The 22,813-nt window shown below is 39.7% G+C and overlaps 1 protein-coding gene across 1 annotated transcript; it reads right to left on the bottom strand.

Annotated features, from left to right (window-relative positions):
- Positions 1–3,943: 3,943 nt before the first annotated feature.
- LOC121368873 lies at positions 3,944–17,938 on the bottom strand. The gene is made up of 9 exons (XM_041493634.1): positions 17,877–17,938; positions 16,613–16,718; positions 15,257–15,454; positions 12,487–12,651; positions 11,086–11,160; positions 10,513–10,587; positions 9,422–9,484; positions 6,549–6,668; positions 3,944–4,224 (listed from the first exon to the last, which is right to left on the bottom strand). The coding sequence occupies exons 1-9, from the start codon at positions 17,936–17,938 to the stop codon at positions 4,138–4,140; spliced, it is 951 nt and encodes a 316-aa protein (XP_041349568.1). The 3' UTR covers positions 3,944–4,137.
- Positions 17,939–22,813: the final 4,875 nt, after the last annotated feature.

Here is a 22,813-nt window from a genome sequence, read left to right as displayed (position 1 = left end):
AATGCAACATACAGAAATATTCAATAAATAGGGCCAGTCGTTTTTGATTAATAGGTTTACGGATCCGCCGAAGTTCATTAAAAAGTCCCGCTGGAAAAATAAAAATGCAAACCTACATTTTTTTCATTTTTTTACCGCCGTTCTGACCCCAAAAAAAGAAAAGAAAAAAGTAATTCAAGGGTATTTTTCCCAAAATTATACTTGTCAAATCATATTCTGTCTTTGTTAAATTATTTATTCAGAAGTACGTTGCGTTTTGACTTTGCCGTGTACTGTGCGGGTGCACAGGTGCATGGCCACCATCTTGTTGTTGTTGTTAATGATACTTGCGGAAAGCGGCTATATGTCGAAATCAGAATTTCAAGTAGCAGAATTTAACAGTTTATCGTAGTATGTCTGTATTAACTAATTCAACATCATAAATAAATATCAAAAGTATAAATCAATAAGCATCTATGTATAATACAGTATTTATATGCCTGAATGTCAAAGCAGTAAAATTACTACTTGTGCAGACCAATTTTTGTTGAATCCGGGTCGTTTCGCCCTAAAACCATTTCGAACCCTGTGTTGTTTCGCCCTTAGACCCGTTCACCCAGGGTTGGTTCGTTCTAAAATCGTATTCGTACGGAGTCGTTTCGCTCCAAAAGTGAGTCGATTCGCCCCGATTATATATTTATTAGTGTAATTGTTTTGAAATAACATGAATATATCCACATTAGTTATTTAAACGAGATATAAATACTGTAACTGAAAGAAAAGAACATGCGAACTATTAAATGAGTGCACTTCATATCTATTAAGACTACGCTGATATAAAGACATTTTGTTGTATCTTAAATATATCGGGCATGATACTTGTGTGACAAGATTTGAAACTATTAATAAAAACAAATTTCCATCCAAAATCTTGCATGAACTTGTGTAAATTTCTTTTATAATATAATATCCTCAAATTATTATGAAGTACTTTAGGTTTTTTCCATGACGTGTAGTATCATACCTGTATATTTAAAAGGACAAAATATATTCAAACCAATGCTACATGCAAGAGTGGTGTATTAAACAACCCGGGAAGCAGAATGGTAGTGAATGAAAAAGTACATGCAACCACAAAATCCATTTGCAACATATATGTGTGTGTGTGTGTGTGTTCATGATCAATTCTTTTTTTTTTCCTCCGACAGAAAACAATTGGTCAGAAAACAATAATTAAATTTTTTTTTTTTTTTTTTTATTTCGACCACCTACATATATTTTGTGGAAAAAAATCCGTAAACCATTTAATAAAAAATAGGTGGCCTAGCGGTATTATGTACATGAACGAAACGACGGTGGGTGTCGTTTAATACATATAACCATGTACAAGTAATTATATAAGTTATATTTCCAGTACTAATTTCCTTCACTACCACATCTTTACTTAAGTTTGCCAGCATGAATATGTTTTCTTAGGTTATTCAATTCAGGGGCGGATCCAGAAAATATTTGGGGGGAGGGGAGGGGTAGACCAAGAGTGCATAGCCCAACTCGTTAAAAAGGCAACCCAATGATTATATTTTTTTATCCGGAAAAAGGACACATTTGAATATACCTGCGGGTTGGGGGTGGTGGTGGTGGTGGTGGTGGTGGTGGTGTGTGTGTGTGTGTGTGTGTGTGTGTGTGTGTGTGTGTGTTCAATGGTCCCTATTGGATTCGCTTCTGCAATTCCTTTTTGTTACTAGTGGTTAAACACGGTATGAAACGATATACATTTAATATCCTACCCCCACCCCACCCTGTTAATTCGGTTCGCCCCTGTAGTACACTTCGTTTGATATTATTAGCTGGCGACTTGTTCTTCACTCGTTTGAGACGCAGTCAGAACCCGGAACTGACGTCTCTTCTCAATATAGAACATTTCCGCTGCCTAAAAACGAAAACGAAAATAATGTTAGTTTAAAGGCATACTGTCACAGATTTAAGGACCTTATTTCTCTAAAAATGGATAATAAATATATACTACATTAAGTGTTCGAAACCAAATCTAGCTATCGCATCACCTTAACTGAACCATGATGGAGTGAAATCCATGTCAACTATCTCAGCAATTTTAGTTTTTGAATTATGGACCATTGCCATAATTCAATTATGTTTACAAAATATCATTAATAAATGGAGTATGGTGGTTATGAAGATGGTTGAATAAAGTACATTTAGCAACAAATCAAATTATTTTTGTTCAGGTACTATTTGTTAGACCATTAAATAGGCCAGTGGTCTTGGACAATATGCCTTTAATGACGTCACAGCATATGCGTATGTGCTCCCATTTTTGTAATGGGTGGGGTGGTGGGCAGGCTGATATTTACCCCGAATCTGGATAACGACATTTATACATATTATTAGCATTGCTACCAAACAACTATATATGGTTGCAAAGAAATCGGTTGGCATTTTTACATGGATTACAGCCAGTAGTGCGACAGTGTGGGTAGAGTGATAGAAATACACAGTGAAAAGGTTTCCGGTCAAGTTAGGTCATTTTGCCTGAATATCTCTGTCGTTTTTGCCCGAATTTGAGGATTTCCTCCATATATCCCTGCATGGCCACCATCTTGTTGTTGTTGTTAATGATACTTGCGGAAAGCGGCTATATGTCGAAATCAGAATTTCAAGTAGCAGAATTTAACAGTTTATCGTAGTATGTCTGTATTAACTAATTCAACATCATAAATAAATATCAAAAGTATAAATCAATAAGCATCTATGTATAATACAGTATTTATATGCCTGAATGTCAAAGCAGTAAAATTACTACTTGTGCAGACCAATTTTTGTTGAATCCGGGTCGTTTCGCCCTAAAACCATTTCGAACCCTGTGTTGTTTCGCCCTTAGACCCGTTCACCCAGGGTTGGTTCGTTCTAAAATCGTATTCGTACGGAGTCGTTTCGCTCCAAAAGTGAGTCGATTCGCCCCGATTATATATTTATTAGTGTAATTGTTTTGAAATAACATGAATATATCCACATTAGTTATTTAAACGAGATATAAATACTGTAACTGAAAGAAAAGAACATGCGAACTATTAAATGAGTGCACTTCATATCTATTAAGACTACGCTGATATAAAGACATTTTGTTGTATCTTAAATATATCGGGCATGATACTTGTGTGACAAGATTTGAAACTATTAATAAAAACAAATTTCCATCCAAAATCTTGCATGAACTTGTGTAAATTTCTTTTATAATATAATATCCTCAAATTATTATGAAGTACTTTAGGTTTTTTCCATGACTTGTAGTATCATACCTGTGTATTTAAAAGGACAAAATATATTCAAACCAATGCTACATGCAAGAGTGGTGTATTAAACAACCCGGGAAGCAGAATGGTAGTGAATGAAAAAGTACATGCAACCACAAAATCCATTTGCAACATATATGTGTGTGTGTGTGTGTGTTCATGATCAATTCTTTTTTTTTCCTCCGACAGAAAACAATTGGTCAGAAAACAATAATTAAAAAATGGATCAAAAATATATATATTTTTTTTTATTTCGACCACCTACATATATTTTGTGGAAAAAAATCCGTAAACCATTTAATAAAAAATAGGTGGCCTAGCGGTATTATGTACATGAACGAAACGACGGTGGGTGTCGTTTAATACATATAACCATGTACAAGTAATTATATAAGTTATATTTCCAGTACTAAGTTCCTTCACTACCACATCTTTACTTAAGTTTGCCAGCATGAATATGTTTTCTTAGGTTATTCAATTCAGGGGCGGATCCAGAAAATATTTGGGGGGAGGGGAGGGGTAGACCAAGAGTGCATAGCCCAACTCGTTAAAAAGGCAACCCAATGATTATATTTTTTTATCCGGAAAAAGGACACATTTGAATATACCTGCGGGTTGGGGGTGGTGGTGGTGGTGGTGGTGGTGGTGGTGGTGTGTGTGTGTGTGTGTGTGTGTGTGTGTGTGTGTGTGTGTGTGTGTGTTCAATGGTCCCTATTGGATTCGCTTCTGCAATTCCTTTTTGTTACTAGTGGTTAAACACGGTATGAAACGATATACATTTAATATCCTACCCCCACCCCACCCTGTTAATTCGGTTCGCCCCTGTAGTACACTTCGTTTGATATTATTAGCTGGCGACTTGTTCTTCACTCGTTTGAGACGCAGTCAGAACCCGGAACTGACGTCTCTTCTCAATATAGAACATTTCCGCTGCCTAAAAACGAAAACGAAAATAATGTTAGTTTAAAGGCATACTGTCACAGATTTAAGGACCTTATTTCTCTAAAAATGGATAATAAATATATACTACATTAAGTGTTCGAAACCAAATCTAGCTATCGCATCACCTTAACTGAACCATGATGGAGTGAAATCCATGTCAACTATCTCAGCAATTTTAGTTTTTGAATTATGGACCATTGCCATAATTCAATTATGTTTACAAAATATCATTAATAAATGGAGTATGGTGGTTATGAAGATGGTTGAATAAAGTACATTTAGCAACAAATCAAATTATTTTTGTTCAGGTACTATTTGTTAGACCATTAAATAGGCCAGTGGTCTTGGACAATATGCCTTTAATGACGTCACAGCATATGCGTATGTGCTCCCATTTTTGTAATGGGTGGGGTGGTGGGCAGGCTGATATTTACCCCGAATCTGGATAACGACATTTATACATATTATTAGCATTGCTACCAAACAACTATATATGGTTGCAAAGAAATCGGTTGGCATTTTTACATGGATTACAGCCAGTAGTGCGACAGTGTGGGTAGAGTGATAGAAATACACAGTGAAAAGGTTTCCGGTCAAGTTAGGTCATTTTGCCTGAATATCTCTGTCGTTTTTGCCCGAATTTGAGGATTTCCTCCATATATCCCTGCATCACCATCCCCCAAGTCTCGTACGCGTATGCACCCCAGCACATCTTAAAGTACGTTTTTTCTTACGAGTATTAATCATATGGTTATTATGACAATCGACCTGTGACATTCGAGTGCAAATAAAGATATTCACTATTTTAATGTTTTGCAAGCATTACGGAGTCTTTTATATGTAAAGTCCAAAAACACAACACAACACGACACAACCCCCCAAAACAACAGAAAAACATTCACCCCAGAGAGGTTTTATTTGACAAAGCAATCAACACATTTGTATTTACGGTTATATGGCATACGAGATATGGCTAAAGACCAAGCAAATAACGAGAGAAGTAACTCGCTGCAGGTACACCACTGGGGTACTTTTGTTTTCAAATGCACCATCCACATATATATATATAATGGTTTTTAGTTTTACTTCTTGTAATTACAATATTTTTGAAATATTTCTAATAGTCTTTTAATACTTTTAAAGTCTCTCATAACTCCATAGGTGTGGCTTGTGTGTTTTTATTGCTGTATTATTGTATTATTACTGTTGATCTCTTGTTTTTAATCTGTACACAAGGTGACGCGTAAATAAAGAATTTGTCTGTCTGTCCATCTTCCATGGTCTTTGATGCAACAGTCGTGAAGCACTAGCTAGAACAAAACAATTAGCTCAATAGGCCTGTTGAGAGAGCAAACCCGCTGCCGCCAGTTAAGCTACTCCTAATAATAAGTCAGCATGCATCATTTGTATGCACGTTACCATAGACAGGATAGTACATACCACGGCCAAGGTCCTTCACAAAGATTCCCTGTGCGTTTGTTTTAACAGCTGAAATAGTCTACACTTACTGACAGGATGTCCTTCACAAAGATTCCCTGTGTGTTTGTTTTAACAGCTGAAATAGTCTACACTTACTGACAGGATGTCCTTCACAAAGATTCTCTGTGTTTGTTTTAACAGCTGAAATAGTCTACACTTACAGACAGGATGTTCTTCACAAAGATTTTCTGTGTTTGTTTTAATAGATGAATAATTTACACTTACTGACAGGATGTTCTTCACAAAGATTCTCTGTGTGTTTGTTTTAACAGATGAACAGTCTACACTTACTGACAGGATGTTCTTCACAAAGATTCTCTGTGTTTGTTTTAATAGATGAATAGTCTACACTTACTGACAGGATGTTCTTCACAAAGATTCTCTGTGTGTTTGTTTTAATAGATGAATAGTCTACACTTACTGACAGGATGTTCTTCACAAAGATTCTCTGTGTGTTTGTTTTAATAGATGAATAGTCTACACTTACTGACAGGATGTTCTTCACAAAGATTCTCTGTGTTTGTTTTTAACAGATGAATTGTCTACACTTACTGACAGGATGTTCTTCACAAAGATTCTGTCTGTGTTTGTTTTTAACAGATGAATAGTCTACACTTACTGACAGGATATTCTTCACAAAGATTCTGTGTGTGTGTGTGTGTGTGTGTGTGTGTGTTTGTTAACAGATGAATAGTCTACACTTACTGACAGGATGTTCTTCACAAACATTCTCTGTGTGTTTGTTTTAATAGATGAATAGTCTACAATAACTGACAGGATTTTCTTCACAAAGATTCTCTGTGTGTTTGTTTTAACAGATGAATAATCTACACTTACTGACAGGATGTTCTTCACGAGTGTTCTCTGTTTGTTTGTCTCAGGTTTCAGATTAGCCAGCTGTATGTGACAATTGGAATACTGATTCAGTAGCTTGTCCAAAATCTCGCCATCCTTAACCTGAAAATAACACGTCCTATATTGAGAAATTGACAACTTGTTTTATTTGGTTATCATTATACTAATACCTCTTCTCCGTTTCCTGCTCCATCACCTAGTCACCATCACCCCATCACTATCATATCACCATCACCTCACCATCATTACCATCATCATCATCGTCATCATCATCATCATCACTATCATCTTCATCACCATCACCCACCATCATTACCATCATCATCATCATCATCATCGCCACCGACATCATTATCGTAGTATGCTTCATCGTCATCATCATCACCATCATCATCATCACCATCATCATCACCGATTTACCCCACCATCATCATCATCATCATCTTCATCATCATCATCGCCACCACCATCATTATCGTAGTATGCATCATCGTAATCATCATCACCAACACTCTCATTATTGGTGTTGTCATCATCATCATCATCATTATCATCATTATTGTTATTGTCAACGTCACTATAATAATCATCAATAGCAACAGCAACAACAAATCATTAAAAAACCCAATTCTTTATCGGTGTAAAGTGCAAATATTAAAAACGTAATAATGAATAGTTTGCTACAAATTCGGATTATATGTTCATACATTCAGGTATGGGAACCACATTCAGATTCACTTGACTGCAACAGGACCGTATCCATATATATCTATAATAATCGGATAACAATACAAATCAGGGAACAATATAAGCAAATATTTGTTTGTTTGTTTTTTGTTCAACGACATAACCAGAGCACAATAATTTATTGCTCTTCAGCTATAAAACTAAATAAAGCGGAGAAAATGGAGGTGGATAGGACATGCACTCAGGAAACCTACAGAAACCATCACCTGGCAAGGCATCACATGGAACCCCTGCCCCAGGGGAGAGACGAAGAGGCAGGCTACGGAACACCTGGAAAAGAGACATCAAAAAAGAAACAAAGGAGATGGGTTACACCAGGAGAGAGATGGAGAAGATGACCACAAACAGACAACAGTGGCGTTCCTTAGTCCATGGCCTCTGCTCCCAGCGAGCAAATAGGCATATGTAAGTAGGTACAGGATGGCAAACATTTAACAACTGTGACACATATCTTCAGAATCCCGCTACATATACCTATTAGTAGCAAGGGATATTTTATATGCACTTTGACGAAGACAGAACAGCACATAAGACCAGGGGCGGATTTAGACCTTAGGGGGCAGGGGCTCGGGGCACTTCAGGTTCGGGGGCCCCACAACATAGAAATTAAATTACATGGCAAATAAAAAAATTAACTAATTTTGTAATTATTACATTTGTAAAAAATAAAGTAAGTCCTTAGTCTGGGGTTTATCCCTCTGGTGGGGGGGGGGGGGGGGGGGGCGGGGGCAATTGCACCCCTTTGCCCCCTTATAAATCCGGCACTGCATACGACAGCCTTTGATATACCAGACACTATGTTCGCCAGTCGTAGTCCTCGTCAAACTGGCCGAACTACTCGAGACAATCTTATTAAACCAATTTAGAAAAATGGGATAAAATATCCATTTACGGGACATTCTACTGTGTACTGTATACAAATAATAATCTTTAAAAAATATATATGGTGTTTAGAAATGAAGACCATATTTTTGTTAGTCCCCTACACGTGCAACTGAAGGGGACTATAGGTTTCGGCTCCATCCGTACGTCTGTCTGTCCATCCGTCTGCCCTTCCATCATTATGTCTGTCCGTCCGTCTGTCTGTCCGTCCGTTAACGTTTGTGTTTAAAAACACTATATGCAATATATCAACCAAACTATGACCCATAAATATCAGTATTACCACCCCAATCTGATTAAAATTAGCTCTTCTGGTCTACCAGTAGCTCTAACAGCATTGCGTGGAGTCCCATGTCCAGGTTACATTTCATCTATAAATAACAATTTAAATATCGACCAATTACATTTCGCCTTTTATAGCGTTATTCGGAACATACAAATTCTAAAAATATTGTGTGAGACTATTTATGCAATAGGCGAACTTGTTGGTCTATTTCAACATTGAAAAAACAGGGGGAAAAGTGCAGTAATAAACTGGATTATATACTAGTATAAACAGATTTTATGGCTATACCATCACGGGATTCTTTTTTCGTCTTGAAACGAATTTTATATAAAATTTTATATTGAAATTAGTTTCCGGCATACTTTGTAATTCACCCGAATCATTTCGTATACTCTCGGCACAATCCCGAATGTTTTCAAATTCTGTTCAAATCACTGGCATGATTTTGCAAGTAAGCAGGGGAGTAACTACGTGTACGCAATGTACTCATTTGAGTACAAAATGTTTCTGCTTATACGCAATTTAGCTATTTGAGTACACTTTCTTTTTTCAACAATCGCACTAAATTCTCAACGTTACGTATTAACGCTCCACTTTAGGGGAATCCCAAACGTCATTCAAAGCTTGGGTTTCATGGAGATATGACAGTCGTAATGACGTCATACGAATTTGACCAATACAAGCGTTTGTAAGAAAATAAGTTTTACAGATTGGAATTACTAGTGACTGAATGGCACGGTTTTGAGTGGTTTCGCTATTTTCTTGAGTACACATTTCAAAAGTCTAGTTACGCCCCTGGTAAGGTTGTGATTGGTCGAATGAAAGGTCAACTGGACATGAGCTCCAACGGGCTGCTGTTAGATCCACATATAATAGTGGAGCTAATTTTAATTAGATTGTTACAGCCCCTACCTCACGTATGCATTTGATCGTTACTCACCTCTAGAACTTCATTACAGTTGTTGTCGTACATACAGTCCGAGGAATAAGATCGGTTTCGTGGCTAAAAGTTAAATTAAAATATGAAACGAAAAAAACCCCAACAACAACAAACCAAAACATATATTGAATAAGCAAATAGACACAAATAAACAAATAAATAAATTTATCCTCGGGTTGGGTGAGGATAAAAATCCAAAACTAGAGTGTGTGTGTGGTGTGTGTGTGTGTGTGTGTGTGTGTGTGTGTGTGTGTGCGGTGGATGTGTGGGGCGACGTGGGGGTGATGTATTGATTGTGTGTTTTAAGGCATGTTGTTTGTGAGGTGTGTGTATGTGTGTGTGGTGTGTGTGTGTGGTGTTGTGTATGTGTGTGTGTGTGGTGTGGTGTGTGGTGTGTGTGTGTGTGTGTGATGTGCGTGTGTGTGGTGTGTGTGTGTGGTGTGTGTGTGTGTGTGTGTGATGTGTATGGTGTGTATGTGTGTGTGTGTGGTGTGTGTGTTGTGTAGGTGTGTGTGTGTGTGTGTGTGTGTGTGTGTGTGTGTGTGTGTGTGTGTTTGATTTGTGTGGTGTGTGTGTGTGTGTGGTGTGGTGTGGTGTGTGTGTGTGTGTGTGTGTGTGTGTGTGTGGTGTCACAGGGGTCCCGTTATCCATCCTTTGGAGAAAGATAAGGGTCATAAGTCTGATGTGACCCCTAAATATTTTTCATTCATATGGCACAGTATCTACATAATGCTATATTGCATTAAAACAAATGTACGTTATTCAAAGCTCAACAAACTGAGCAAACACCTAAATTAGAAATCGACTGAAGATTATGTTAAATCAACTGAAGATTATGATAAATCGACTGAAGATTATGCTAAATCCACTTTTGTTTCCTTGTATATTTCATAGCAAATCTTAGACTCTCGTCGATATAGACGAAAAACATGGCCTATGATAAATGGTTAAAAAAACCCAAAACCTCCGAGGTTGTAGCTTTATGATAAATACATAAATGTTACATTCCAGCCGTAAGTCCGATGGTTTAAAAACCACACCACCGAGGCCGGATTTCATACCTGAAATACGTTTAGAGTTTCTATACCTACCAATACTTCGAAATCTCTGATGTCACTGTCCAGGAGGTCTACTGAACACTGGCGGTTCCACGGGTTACAAGACACCTGCGTAATACAACAACTGATTAGTAAACAAGAAATAAAAAACAAAAACAAAATAAAACAAAAATAAACAAAAATAAATTATGTTGCAATTTGTTCTAGGTTACGCCTTTTTTAACCTTAGAGCGACTGGACTACTAGAAACATTGGCTTAAAATACATAGGCCATACACACCTACACACATTTGGAATTGGGACGGATCCAGGATTTTGAAAGGAGGTTTGGGGTTGTAATAAAATTCTAAAACGGACAAATTTGAGTTTGCCGTAGGCAAAGAGGGGGCAGAGAGAGAGAGAGAGAGAGAAAATCTTAGACTCTCGTCGATATAGACGAATAACATGGCCTATGTTAAATGGTTAAAAAAACCCAAAACCTCCGAGGTTGTAGCTTTATGATAAATACATAAATGTTACATTCCAGCCGTAAGTCCGATGGTTTAAAAACCACACCACCGAGGCCGGATTTCATACCTGAAATACGTTTAGAGTTTCTATACCTACCAATACTTCGAAATCTCTGATGTCACTGTCCAGGAGGTCTACTGAACACTGGCGGTTCCACGGGTTACAAGACACCTGCGTAATACAACAACTGATTAGTAAACAAGAAATAAAAAACAAAAACAAAATAAAACAAAAATAAACAAAAATAAATTATGTTGCAATTTGTTCTAGGTTACGCCTTTTTTAACCTTAGAGCGACTGGACTACTAGAAACATTGGCTTAAAATACATAGGCCATACACACCTACACACATTTGGAATTGGGACGGATCCAGGATTTTGAAAGGAGGTTTGGGGTTGTAATAAAATTCTAAAACGGACAAATTTGAGTTTGCCGTAGGCAAAGAGGGGGCAGAGAGAGAGAGAGAGAGAGAGGAGAGAGAGAGAGAGAGAGAGAGAGAGAGAGAGAGAGAGACAGACATAAAAACACAGGATAAACAAACACAGGTATTCTGAAATTTAGAACTATAACATTTTACGTATTTTGTTCCTATTAGTATTACTACCAAACAGCTACATAGGGTTGCAAACGAATCACTAGGCATGTTTACATAGATTACAACTACTGTTGAGGGTAGAATAATGGAAAGGGATGCGTTTTAGGGCAATTTAATGTATATTGTAAATGATAAATAATTATAAAAAGACGTCATTAAAATGGGGACATCAAACGGATTCGAGGTTGGGTGGAGACCACGGTATCCCTATGACCGTCCCTGGATCTGCCAATACACATTACTAATACCCATACGATCGCGCGCGCATGTGTGTGCAATAGCGTAGTGAAGGGCCACCCCCAATGAAACCTCTTTTTTTAAAAACTGTATTAAATGTTATAAAATCATACGTACATACATACATAGACAGTGTGAGTTGCCCCCCCCCCCCCTCCAATATGGGTTCCCTCAATATGAAATCCTGGCTACGCCAGTGTGCGTGTGCGTGTGCGTGCGCACATATTATTATATGCTTTAAAATAATATTAATATTTTATACCAAGCTAATAGCATAGAATGACGGAAGATATATTTGTTATATAATCTGCATATAGTAGCAAGGAATCGGTAGCATATACTTTCACACAAATAGCACGACACATAAAACATATGCCAAGATTTCAAGGGAAAACAAATCGAAGGGTCCACTTGGTTGCATCGACCCTACAGACCCCATTGCACTTCAGACAAAATAGCGCTCGGCTGATGTGACTGGGACAAAGGATCGAATCCCCTGAGTGGATCTTGCATCTTTAACCAGGGGTAACCTATTTTTCTTTACTGTTTTTTTTCCTTATCCCAACCAGTTACCCACGACTGCAAACGTTTAGACATCAGACAAATGTTCCACCACTAAGGTATACCCTGTTAAACACTTAGGTCACCGGAAATGACGTGATACCTCGTCATGTTTTGTGGTAATCTGCGACTGAAGAGAGGTCAATTTCGAGTATAGGGCTTGAAGGTCAAGGCTGAAGGTGTATTCGTTCAACGAGTGATCCAAGTGACTTTTACATAGATCGCAGAGTCGGTAGTTTCGCCAGACATCGGCTTTTCCCGATATATCCTGGAAATAAATTACTAATAATACATATGATGCATGTTCTGGACTGGTGCTTGCGCGTAACATTAAATAAATGTGATATGATAGAACATGATGTTACCAGTCAAACTGTTCGCGAACGTTCGCCCTCCTGAACACGCCTCTGGTGTACATCAAACAAAAGGCTGGACGAAATTGTATAATAATTATGTCATAAAATTGTTATATCTATTTATTATATAACATTTAGTGAAATATCTTAAAATACCAGTGAAATAAAAGTGTTATCAGTCACTCAGTGACGATAACACATTTTAGAGTGGAAATTTCACTATTTCACTCTAAAATGTGTTATCGTCACTGTAGAAAGTGTTATCTTCACTGTAAGAAAGACGGAACTATTTTGCTGCTGGCATTTTAAAAATAAAGGTAAATTGCCAAAAGTTATATAATTTAATTCAATTAATTTATTGCATATTACTAAACAAACTGGTGTCAGCAAACATATAAAAACAAACAAACATACAACATCAATAACAACAACAACAATTTGTATTATATTTGATTTGTAGGAATAAAATTACTATGTAAATAATAAAGTATATTATAAAAATAAAATGATCAAAGTACTTGGAAATAATTAAATTAAATTACTGCCCCACTGATAGCTGGAACAAGAACTTTACGTTTAGAAATACAGCCGTCAATAAATGTTAATACATGGTTAAGAATTTCAGTGTCACCATTATTGTATGACATAATAAATATAAATTGTAAATTGCTATTTTGAGTAGAGAAGTCGGAAAAGGAGTTTAACTTATCAAATAGTTGTTGCCTTTCGACATAATACATAGGGCAGTCCAAAATAAGATGTTTTTCATCTACCACACCATGAGAATTACAAACAAAACAAGTCCTCTGTTCAATTAGTTTTTTAGGTTTACAGAATCTTCCAAGTTCAATATGAAGATTGTGCGCACTGATTCTCATTTTAGTAAATTGTCTGCGTTGTTCGAAGTTTGGTGTGCAGAGCAGGTAGTTTTCTAATTTAAACTCTGATTTAAATAGGCTGTATGTTCTGAGTTTAGAATCATTGTTTTTAATAGTATCTGACCAGAATGTTATATATTTCGACTCGAGTTCTCGTTTCAACTTACATGTATCTCTGTGAGGGTATAAACAGCCTTGATTGTCCCATATTTGACTAAAACCAAAATTGATCCACATCATTTTTATATAAAATGACCAGTTTAAATTAGATGAGTTATTATAATAATATGATTCCAAGTACGCCTTATGCACTATTGACGAACAATCATGTGTATTTTGCTGCAAGGGGTAAGAAGTGAGTGCTGGCCAAGTTCACCGCGTATAGCATCATAGGCGCTTCTTTTGTTAACACCAAGTAGGTACGTGTATTTATAAAATTTTATTTGAACACTTTCGAATGGAGTATTGTCACATATGTTTTTTAAACCCCAGTGGTCTACTCCTTTGAGATAATAGGGGCTCCAAACCTCACAGCATTACATTAAAATGGGAGAAATTAAGCACTGAAATAACTTTAAGGCTGTCGATATATTGTTTCTAACATCAATTTTTTATATAATAAATAGAACATTTAATGTTTTGTTTGTCAATTATGATTTATATCTCATGTCGTGAAGTTTGCAATCATATCACACTCGTTACGCAAGCGCGACTCGTGAGATATGATTGCAAACGTCACTCGATGAGATATGATTGCAAACGTCACTCGATGAGATATAAATCATATTTGACAAAAACCATGAAATATCCTCTATTTATTTATTTATTAAATTAATATATTAATTTATTTATTTAATAAATTAATTGTTTTAGTGTCCTCGATTAACTCTGTAGGACGTTGTAGTATGAAACGCATAAAATCAAATCCCATAGATTGAAATTGCGACATATGTGGATAAAGCTGCTACACGTAATGTTGCAATGAACAGATACATTATAAATATAAAGAATATAAATAAATCGAACATTAGGCATTATGCTGCTACTGTTGGATATAAAAAGCGAGTTTGTCTACCCTATTTCTGAACAGAAATGTCATACTAGTTTTAGCAGCACCTATACTAGTTCAAATTCAGTTACAGGAAATGTATCGGCAAGATGAAATAATCATAGGCGTGGCAGTATTTAATTTAACTTTATTAAAGTTAGGACCAATTTGAACTTTGACCCGCTCAGTCTGGTCAAATAATAGTTGATATACTGTTACTTTTTAAGATTGAGTAAGTCCTTGGTCAGCTTTTTTTCGTTCCTGCCAGTGCACCATGACTGGTATTTCAAAAGTCATGGTATGTGTTAACCTGTCTGTGGGATGGTACATATCAAAGATCCCTTGCTACCCTATGGACAAATGTAGCGGGTTTCCTCTCTAAGACTATATATCAGATTTACCAAATGTCTGGCATTCAGTAGCCGATGATTAACAAATCAATATGCTCTAGTGGTGTCGATAAACAAAACAAACTTTAGTACAGCTGTATTCTGGCCTTTTATAAGGCTAGTGTGAAATGACGCGCATAATCACATAATATTATAAAAGGCCAGTAAGAAAACTAGCATTTTATTATTACAATACTATTACCTTGACGTTACTCATGATTTCAATGCGTGGCTGTGTCGACTCGCGTGTATTGTCTGTGCCTCGCGGCCAGTACACCACCAGATCTTTATTGGAACACTTCTTACAGGAAATAACATCGCAAACTGAGCACTCCTTACGGTCTGTCGGAATTAGGAGCGAGCGACTGCACGAATAACAGATCATATCTCTTTTGGCAGCCTGTGAAACAAAAACATCAGTGTCAATGACACAGAATTATATCAATATTTCTCCTTTGACAACACACGTCAGCTATGGATAATAACTGGTGGGAAAGCCTAACATTACCATCATGCTAATCTTTTGTGACAAGCATGCTGAAAGTGCTGCAAAAGCAATATCCAATTAAGGTTCAAGCACGCTGTCCTGGGCACACACCTTAGCTATATGGCCTGTCTGTCCAGGACAGTGGGTTAGTTGTTAGTTGGTTAGTGAGAGAGAAGAGGGTGTAGTGGCCTTACACCTACCCACTGAGCCCTTAAGAACTCGCTCTGGGTTGGAGCCGGTACCGGGCTGCGAACCTTGTACCTACCAGCCTGTAGTGGTGTCGTCATCAAGCCATCAGCTGGAAGGTACAAGGTTCGCAGCCCGGTGCCGGCTCCCACCCAGAGCAAGTTCTTTAGGGTGTATATTAACAAATCAAATCCCATAGACGACAATAGTAACATATGTGGCTAAAACTCCTACCTGCAGCGTATCAATCAACATAAACGCCACAGATATAAATACTACCACCCCTCACCCTTAAAATGAATCAGAAAAAATCGGGGGTAAAGCTGCTCATTTCTGAGATAATGAGTAGCGTCTATGACTACCCTAGTTCCGCACAAAATTCAAGTACTTTTTTAACAGGTACCACAGTGTACTAGATGAAAGAAAATTGCTTCTTGTTTTTTTACAACCAAACACACTCACATTTATCACAAATCACTGGGTTTGTGGTGTTCACTTCTCTATAAAAAGGTGGGTGCACCCCAACTTTGACCCAGCCGGAAGTTATTTGGTTTAGTACTACCTTTAAGGGCTCATTGGGTAGATGTAAGGCCACTACACCCTCTTCTCTCTCACTAAGCACTAACCACTAACAGCTAACCCACTGTCCTGAACAGACAGCCCAAATAGATTAGGTGTGTGCCCAGGACAGCGTGCTTGAACCTTAATTGGCTATAAGCACGGACATAAGTTGAAAAGAAATGAAATGATTTGGCCGTATCTCTGTTAAAAATGGAATTCATCGTAGTGTTTAACACCTAGGGTCTGTCCGTCTGTCATTTTAAAATAATACGTAACGGGCATCGTGGTGAATCCTATGAAAAAATATATTGAGATCGTACAGACCTTCATAACATTGTGTATCTTCTTGCGCGCTGCTTTAGGCTTTCCCTTTGTGACGTCATCCAGGTACTGGTTAATAAGTGGGAGACATACGGCTGGTACCTCACATCTGGTGGAACGAAACAAAACAAAAACAGCCTGGTCATTGTTTTGTGTAAACGATTATGTACACTTCCTTTTTCTCCTTTTTACCCCCAGATGTAGAACAATTTATAGGAAAAATAAGCATTAGTCCTTAAACAGTTATTTTGATCTATTTAAACACAACTAATCTGATATTATAACCGTTTTAGTTGGCTAAGATACATAATATGGATCATATATCTTGCGAATCAGTAAAACCAATGCACTCGTGTCAGAATTACCAAATGTTTGACATCCAATAGCCGATGATTAATGTCACAATTACCAAATGTTTGACATCCAATAGCCGATGATTAATGTCACAATTACCAAATGTTTGACACCCAATAGCCGATGATTAATGTCACAATTACCAAATGTTTGACATCCAATAGCCGATGATTAATAAATCAATGTGCTCTAGTCATGTTGTTAAACGAACAAAAAACTTCAACTTTGACATTTGACCTCATTCCAAGCATACTATGACCTTAACAGCCCTGATAGATGTCTTGTATAGATTTTGTTTTGCAAGGCATGGCTATCAACATTAACAAGAAATTCTTACAGAACCAAAAAAAAAGAAGAAGAAAAACCCCCAAACGTTTGTTTTGTTTAACGACACCACTGGAGCACATTGATTAATTAATCATCGGCTATTGGATGTCAAACATTTGGTAATTCTGACTCGTAGTCATCAGAGGAAAGCCGCTACACTTTTCCTAATGCAGCAAGGGATCTTTTATATGCACTTTCCCACAGACAGGAAAGCACATACCACGGCCGTGACCAGTTGTGGTACACTGGTTGGAACAAGAAGAAAATCCAACCAGTTGAATTGTTCCACCGAAGTGGTTCGATCCTACGACGCAAGCACCTCAAGCGACCACTCAACCGATTGAGCTAAATCCCGCCCCCTTAGAGAACCATGTTCCAGGACATTTTGCAAGCATAATATAGAGAATATGTGTAATAAACGCAGCTCTGAGACATGTTCAGGAGCCCGAACAACCACGGTCGCTCGCTAGACTGATTTGTTTCGTCTAACGTTAGGTAAAATATGATAAAAGACGACGGTACCAGTCAAAGTGATCGCGAGTGCTCGGCCTCCTGAACACGCAACTTCTTTCGCACTAATACGTACACTAGTTTGTCAATTGGCCCATGAGGGTTTAGACCGGTGTTGTGTTTGTGGTGCGCTCTCATTGCGAGGTATTCCTCTGTCCACGTCTTACTCTGGCCAATATGCTGGACGTTTGTGTCCTCGTTACCACCGATACAAAAGAGACACACCTATAATAACGATCGACACAGCAGTTATTTTAGTAAATCGTATAGCATCGTCCACATACGGTAAAGACAGTAGACATACAGGGTGCCATTTTGCGACGTCCTAAAATCATCTTAAAGGACGTATCAGGTCAAATATGATAATTGTTTTATCCTTATGTATTCGAAACATGCATACTCGGACCACCATCACATACCGATAGTTTAACAAATGAAAAATGCGTAATTTTAGAATTAATAAAAAAAAAACACCCATGAAATTTCCTACTAACTTGGGGCAGCCATCTTGCGTTGTTTTTGAAGGTCCCCCGCCTCCATGAGCTGGATGGAAAGTGACGTCAATTCCTGTTTTGGTTATGTACTGTGTGTGCAGAACAAGCAAATGCGGTATACAAATAAGCCGCTGAACGATGATGGAGTCCGACTATGAACACGAAGAAGAAGAAGTTTTCTTTAAAAAGGTTTGAGGGGGTTGGGGTGTATTCAGGGTACACCACTGATGGAAAAGCTCATAGTGGATTCTGCCGATTCTTCAACGGATGACGAGCTACCCGAAATCGAAGGGAAGGGACGAAGACGTGATAACGTGGACTGGTGTGCTTGTAAAACCTGTATTGAACAGGAAACAGAACTAGAGCGTATTCGTTACTGTGAAAATGACGAAGTATCAACCAGACGCGAAGATGGTACGTACATAGGTGGTACGTAGCGACAAATATCACATTAAACAACTAGTAATGATAACAATTCATCAAGGACAGCGTGTTTGAAGCTTAAAGATACTCCGCCCTCAAAATATTAACAATATGGGGAATGCGAATTGATTAAGTCCAGTGGAACCTATATAAATAACCTACCCTGTGAAGTTGTCCATTCATATCCGGTGACGCAGACGCATTGAGGCATTTTCGGTACGAACTACAACCGTCACAGAAAATATCACCACACCTGTGTTTTATACAAAATATACTCGTATCAAAACAAGAAGAAGAACAACAACAACAAGAAGAACAAACACTGTTTTGCTATTTTCAAGTAACAAAATTAATTTAACTTCATTATGAACTCTGTTTGCAAGCACACACAAACCACACACACACACACACACACACACACACACACACACACACACACAAATACAGAACACCCCCCCCCCCCCAAACACACACAAACACACACACACACATACACGTCACCTCCGATGTACAACCACATACACACAGGGACACACTTACGAAAAAACCCCACCCCCACACGCACAAGCGCGCGCGCGCACACACACACACACACACACACGCACACACGTCCGCTACCTTAACACACTATCTTACCTCAACATGTACACACACACACACGTACACACGTCCGCTACCTCAACACACTATCTTACCTCAACAGGACTCCCAAGCGAACTAGCGATGAGACTAGACGTTGTTTCGTGTGCTCTCAACCTACCCCCCCCCCCCCCACCTGGGGGGATTGATGGCTAGCTACGGCTTGTTGTTAGAGTACCGCGTGGCGTACACCGGGTCACGGGCAACCGTGACCTTGGTGTACGGGGACGCGGTTTCAAACAAGAGGAAGAGGACAAGGAAGAAGAAACGTGCGCCAGGGACAGCTCAGGCGGGGACAAAGCTGGTGGCTCAACCGCCAGCGGCGGTCCCGTCTGCGTCGCAGCCCCCACCACGACCAATCCAGACGGAGCGGAAGGAGGCGACTCGTCACCCGACCGCACCGACCGTACAGAAGCGGAAAGATGAGCACCTACCCAGTGCACCACGGCCTGCTTCACCTGTTCTCGCCCGTCGCCCATCAGCGTCGAGACCCCCACCCACGGGGAACTCCGCGATGGCGACATTGGAAGTTGGAGTTGCTAAGCGGAAGGCCGTGACCCCCCCCCCCCCCCCCGGGGGACCAACCAGCCAAGACGCGGCCTTCTGCTTCTTCCAGGGACCAGTGGCAGCTCTCGAAGCAAAAGATCAAGAGCCAGTACGCCAAGTACGTGGTCGGTGACGTCTCGGATCCCTACAAACTGCCAGGTGGGATCCAAGAGGAAGAATTTAGGACTTTTCCGGATGGCAACCAGATCGCCATCCATCTCGGGGATCTACGGGGAATCGGGCAGGTCCTGGTCATCACTTCGCGCCGGGATGGCTTGTACAGGCAAGGGATCCTCTACAAAGAGATGGACAATCACACCGTCCACAGGATCATCAAGATCATCGCCGGCGCCCAGTACCTCCCACTGGCCCAACGCCTCTGGGCGCACGACTTCAGGAAGTTGGTGCCCCATTTCAACAACAGCTACACCATCTCCTCCCCGTAGACGCCAACCTTAACTAGGACAGGTAACCTCCTTTTTTGGGCTTAGTTGGACTTTAAACATTTTCGATCGAGCTTCAAAATTCTTATGTTTATTTTTTTTATAAATAGTCCAACGCATTTTACTTTGGCGCCCGTTCAATTGCTCAAATCACCTTAAAACCTTTTCGGCCGAGCAGTCAAACTTATTTTTGGGTTTAAATTCTTAGTCCGGACATGATGTTAGGCGCAGTTATTCTCCGTAGACATAGGTTTTTCTAGTTAGATCCGAAGGAATCGAAATTCAGCCAATCAGAGCATGGCCCATTTTCGGTGACTACTAGTCGGTCCGCGCAGTCGCTGGACGCTACTAAATACTTATTCCAAATTCCGACCATTTCAAACTCATCCCCACCCCCTTGTCCTGGACTTAGTCACTGGCAAAGGCCAGAGATTAAGCCCAGGACAGGCGTGCGTGAAACCCTCGTGGTATATATGCACGTTAAACCTTTTACTCAACTCAACTTACCTCAACATGTACACACACACACACACACACACACACACACACACGTCCGCTCCCTTAACACACTATCTTACCTCAACATGTACACACACACACACACACACACACGTCCGCTCCCTTAACACACTATCTTACCTCAACATGTACACACACACACACACACACACACACACACGTCCGCTCCCTTAACACACTATCTTACCTCAACATGTACACACACACACACACACACACACACACACACGTCTGCTCCCTTAACACACTATCTTACCTCAACATGTACACACACACACACACACATACACACACACACACACACACACACACACACACACACACGCGTCTGCTCCCTTAACACACTATATTACCTCAACATGTACACACACACACACACACACACACGTCCGCTCCCTCAACACACTATCTTACCTCAACATGTACACACACACACATACACACACACACACGTCCGCTCCCTTAACACACTATCTTACCTCAACATGTACACACACACACACACACACACACACACACACGTCCGCTACCTCAACACACTATCTTACCTCAACATGTACAAACACACACACACACACACACGTACACACGTCCGCTACCTCAACACACTATCTTACCTCAACATGTACACACACACACACACACACACACACACGTCCGCTCCCTTAACACACTATCTTACCTCAACATGTACACACACACACACACACACACACACGTCCGCTACGTCCGCTCCCAACACACTATCTTACCTCAACATGTACACACACACACACACACACACACACGTCCGCTCCCTTAACACACTATCTTACCTCAACATGTACACACACACACACACACACACACACACACACACACACACACGTCTGCTCTGCTTAACACACTATCTTACCTCAACATGTACACACACACACACACACACACACACACACACACACACACACACACACGTCCGCTCCCTTAACACACTATCTTACCTCAACATGTACACACACACACACACACACACACACACACACACACGTCCGCTCCCTTAACACACTATCTTACCTCAACATGTACACACACACACACACACACACACACACACGTCCGCTACCTCAACACACTATCTTACCTCAACATGTACACACACACACACACACACACACGTACACACGTCCGCTACCTCAACACACTATCTTACCTCAACATGTACACACACACACACACACGTCCGCTCCCTTAACACACTATCTTACCTCAACATGCACACACACACACACACACACACACACACACACACACACGTCCGCTACCTCAACACACTATCTTACCTCAACATGTACACACACACACACACACACACACACACACACACGTCCGCTCCCTTAACACACTGTCTTACCTCAACATGTACACACACACACACACACACACACACACACACACACACGTCTGCTCCCTTAACACACATTCTTACCTCAACATGTACACACACACACACGTCCGCTCCCTTAACACACTATCTTACCTCAACATGTACACACACACATACATACACACACACACACACACGTCTACTCCCTTAACACACTATCTTACCTCAACATGTACACACACACACACACACACGTCCGCTCCCTTAACACACTATCTTACCTCAACATGTACACACACACACACACACACACGTCCGCTCCCTCAACACACTATCTTACCTCAACATGTACACACACACACACACACAGACACACACACACACACACGTCTGCTCCCACGTCCGCTCCCTTAACACACATTCTTACCTCAACATGTACACACACACACACACGTCCGCTCCCTTAACACACTATCTTACCTCAACATGTACACACACACACACATACATACACACACACACACACACACGTCTACTCCCTTAACACACTATCTTACCTCAACATGTACACACACACACACACACA

Source organism: Gigantopelta aegis, chromosome 1 (assembly GCF_016097555.1).
Source record: "Gigantopelta aegis isolate Gae_Host chromosome 1, Gae_host_genome, whole genome shotgun sequence".
Lineage (NCBI taxonomy): Eukaryota > Metazoa > Mollusca > Gastropoda > Neomphalida > Peltospiridae > Gigantopelta > Gigantopelta aegis.
The sequence above is the reverse complement of the archived record's forward strand: the minus strand, read 5'-3'. Positions and strand labels throughout refer to the sequence as shown.

Bases quoted from the DNA above. Each gene is read 5' to 3' on its own strand.
- LOC121368873 (XM_041493634.1), bottom strand. From the start codon at position 17,938: ATGAGAGCGCACCACAAACACAACACCGGTCTAAACCCTCATGGGCCA. The intron at 6,669-9,421 runs GTGAGTAACGAT...TGTTATTTTCAG, and splicing joins ACTGTAATGAAGTTCTAGAG to GTTAAGGATGGCGAGATTTT. The intron at 4,225-6,548 runs GTAAGTGTAGAT...TTTCGTTTTTAG, and splicing joins TCGTGAAGAACATCCTGTCA to GCAGCGGAAATGTTCTATAT.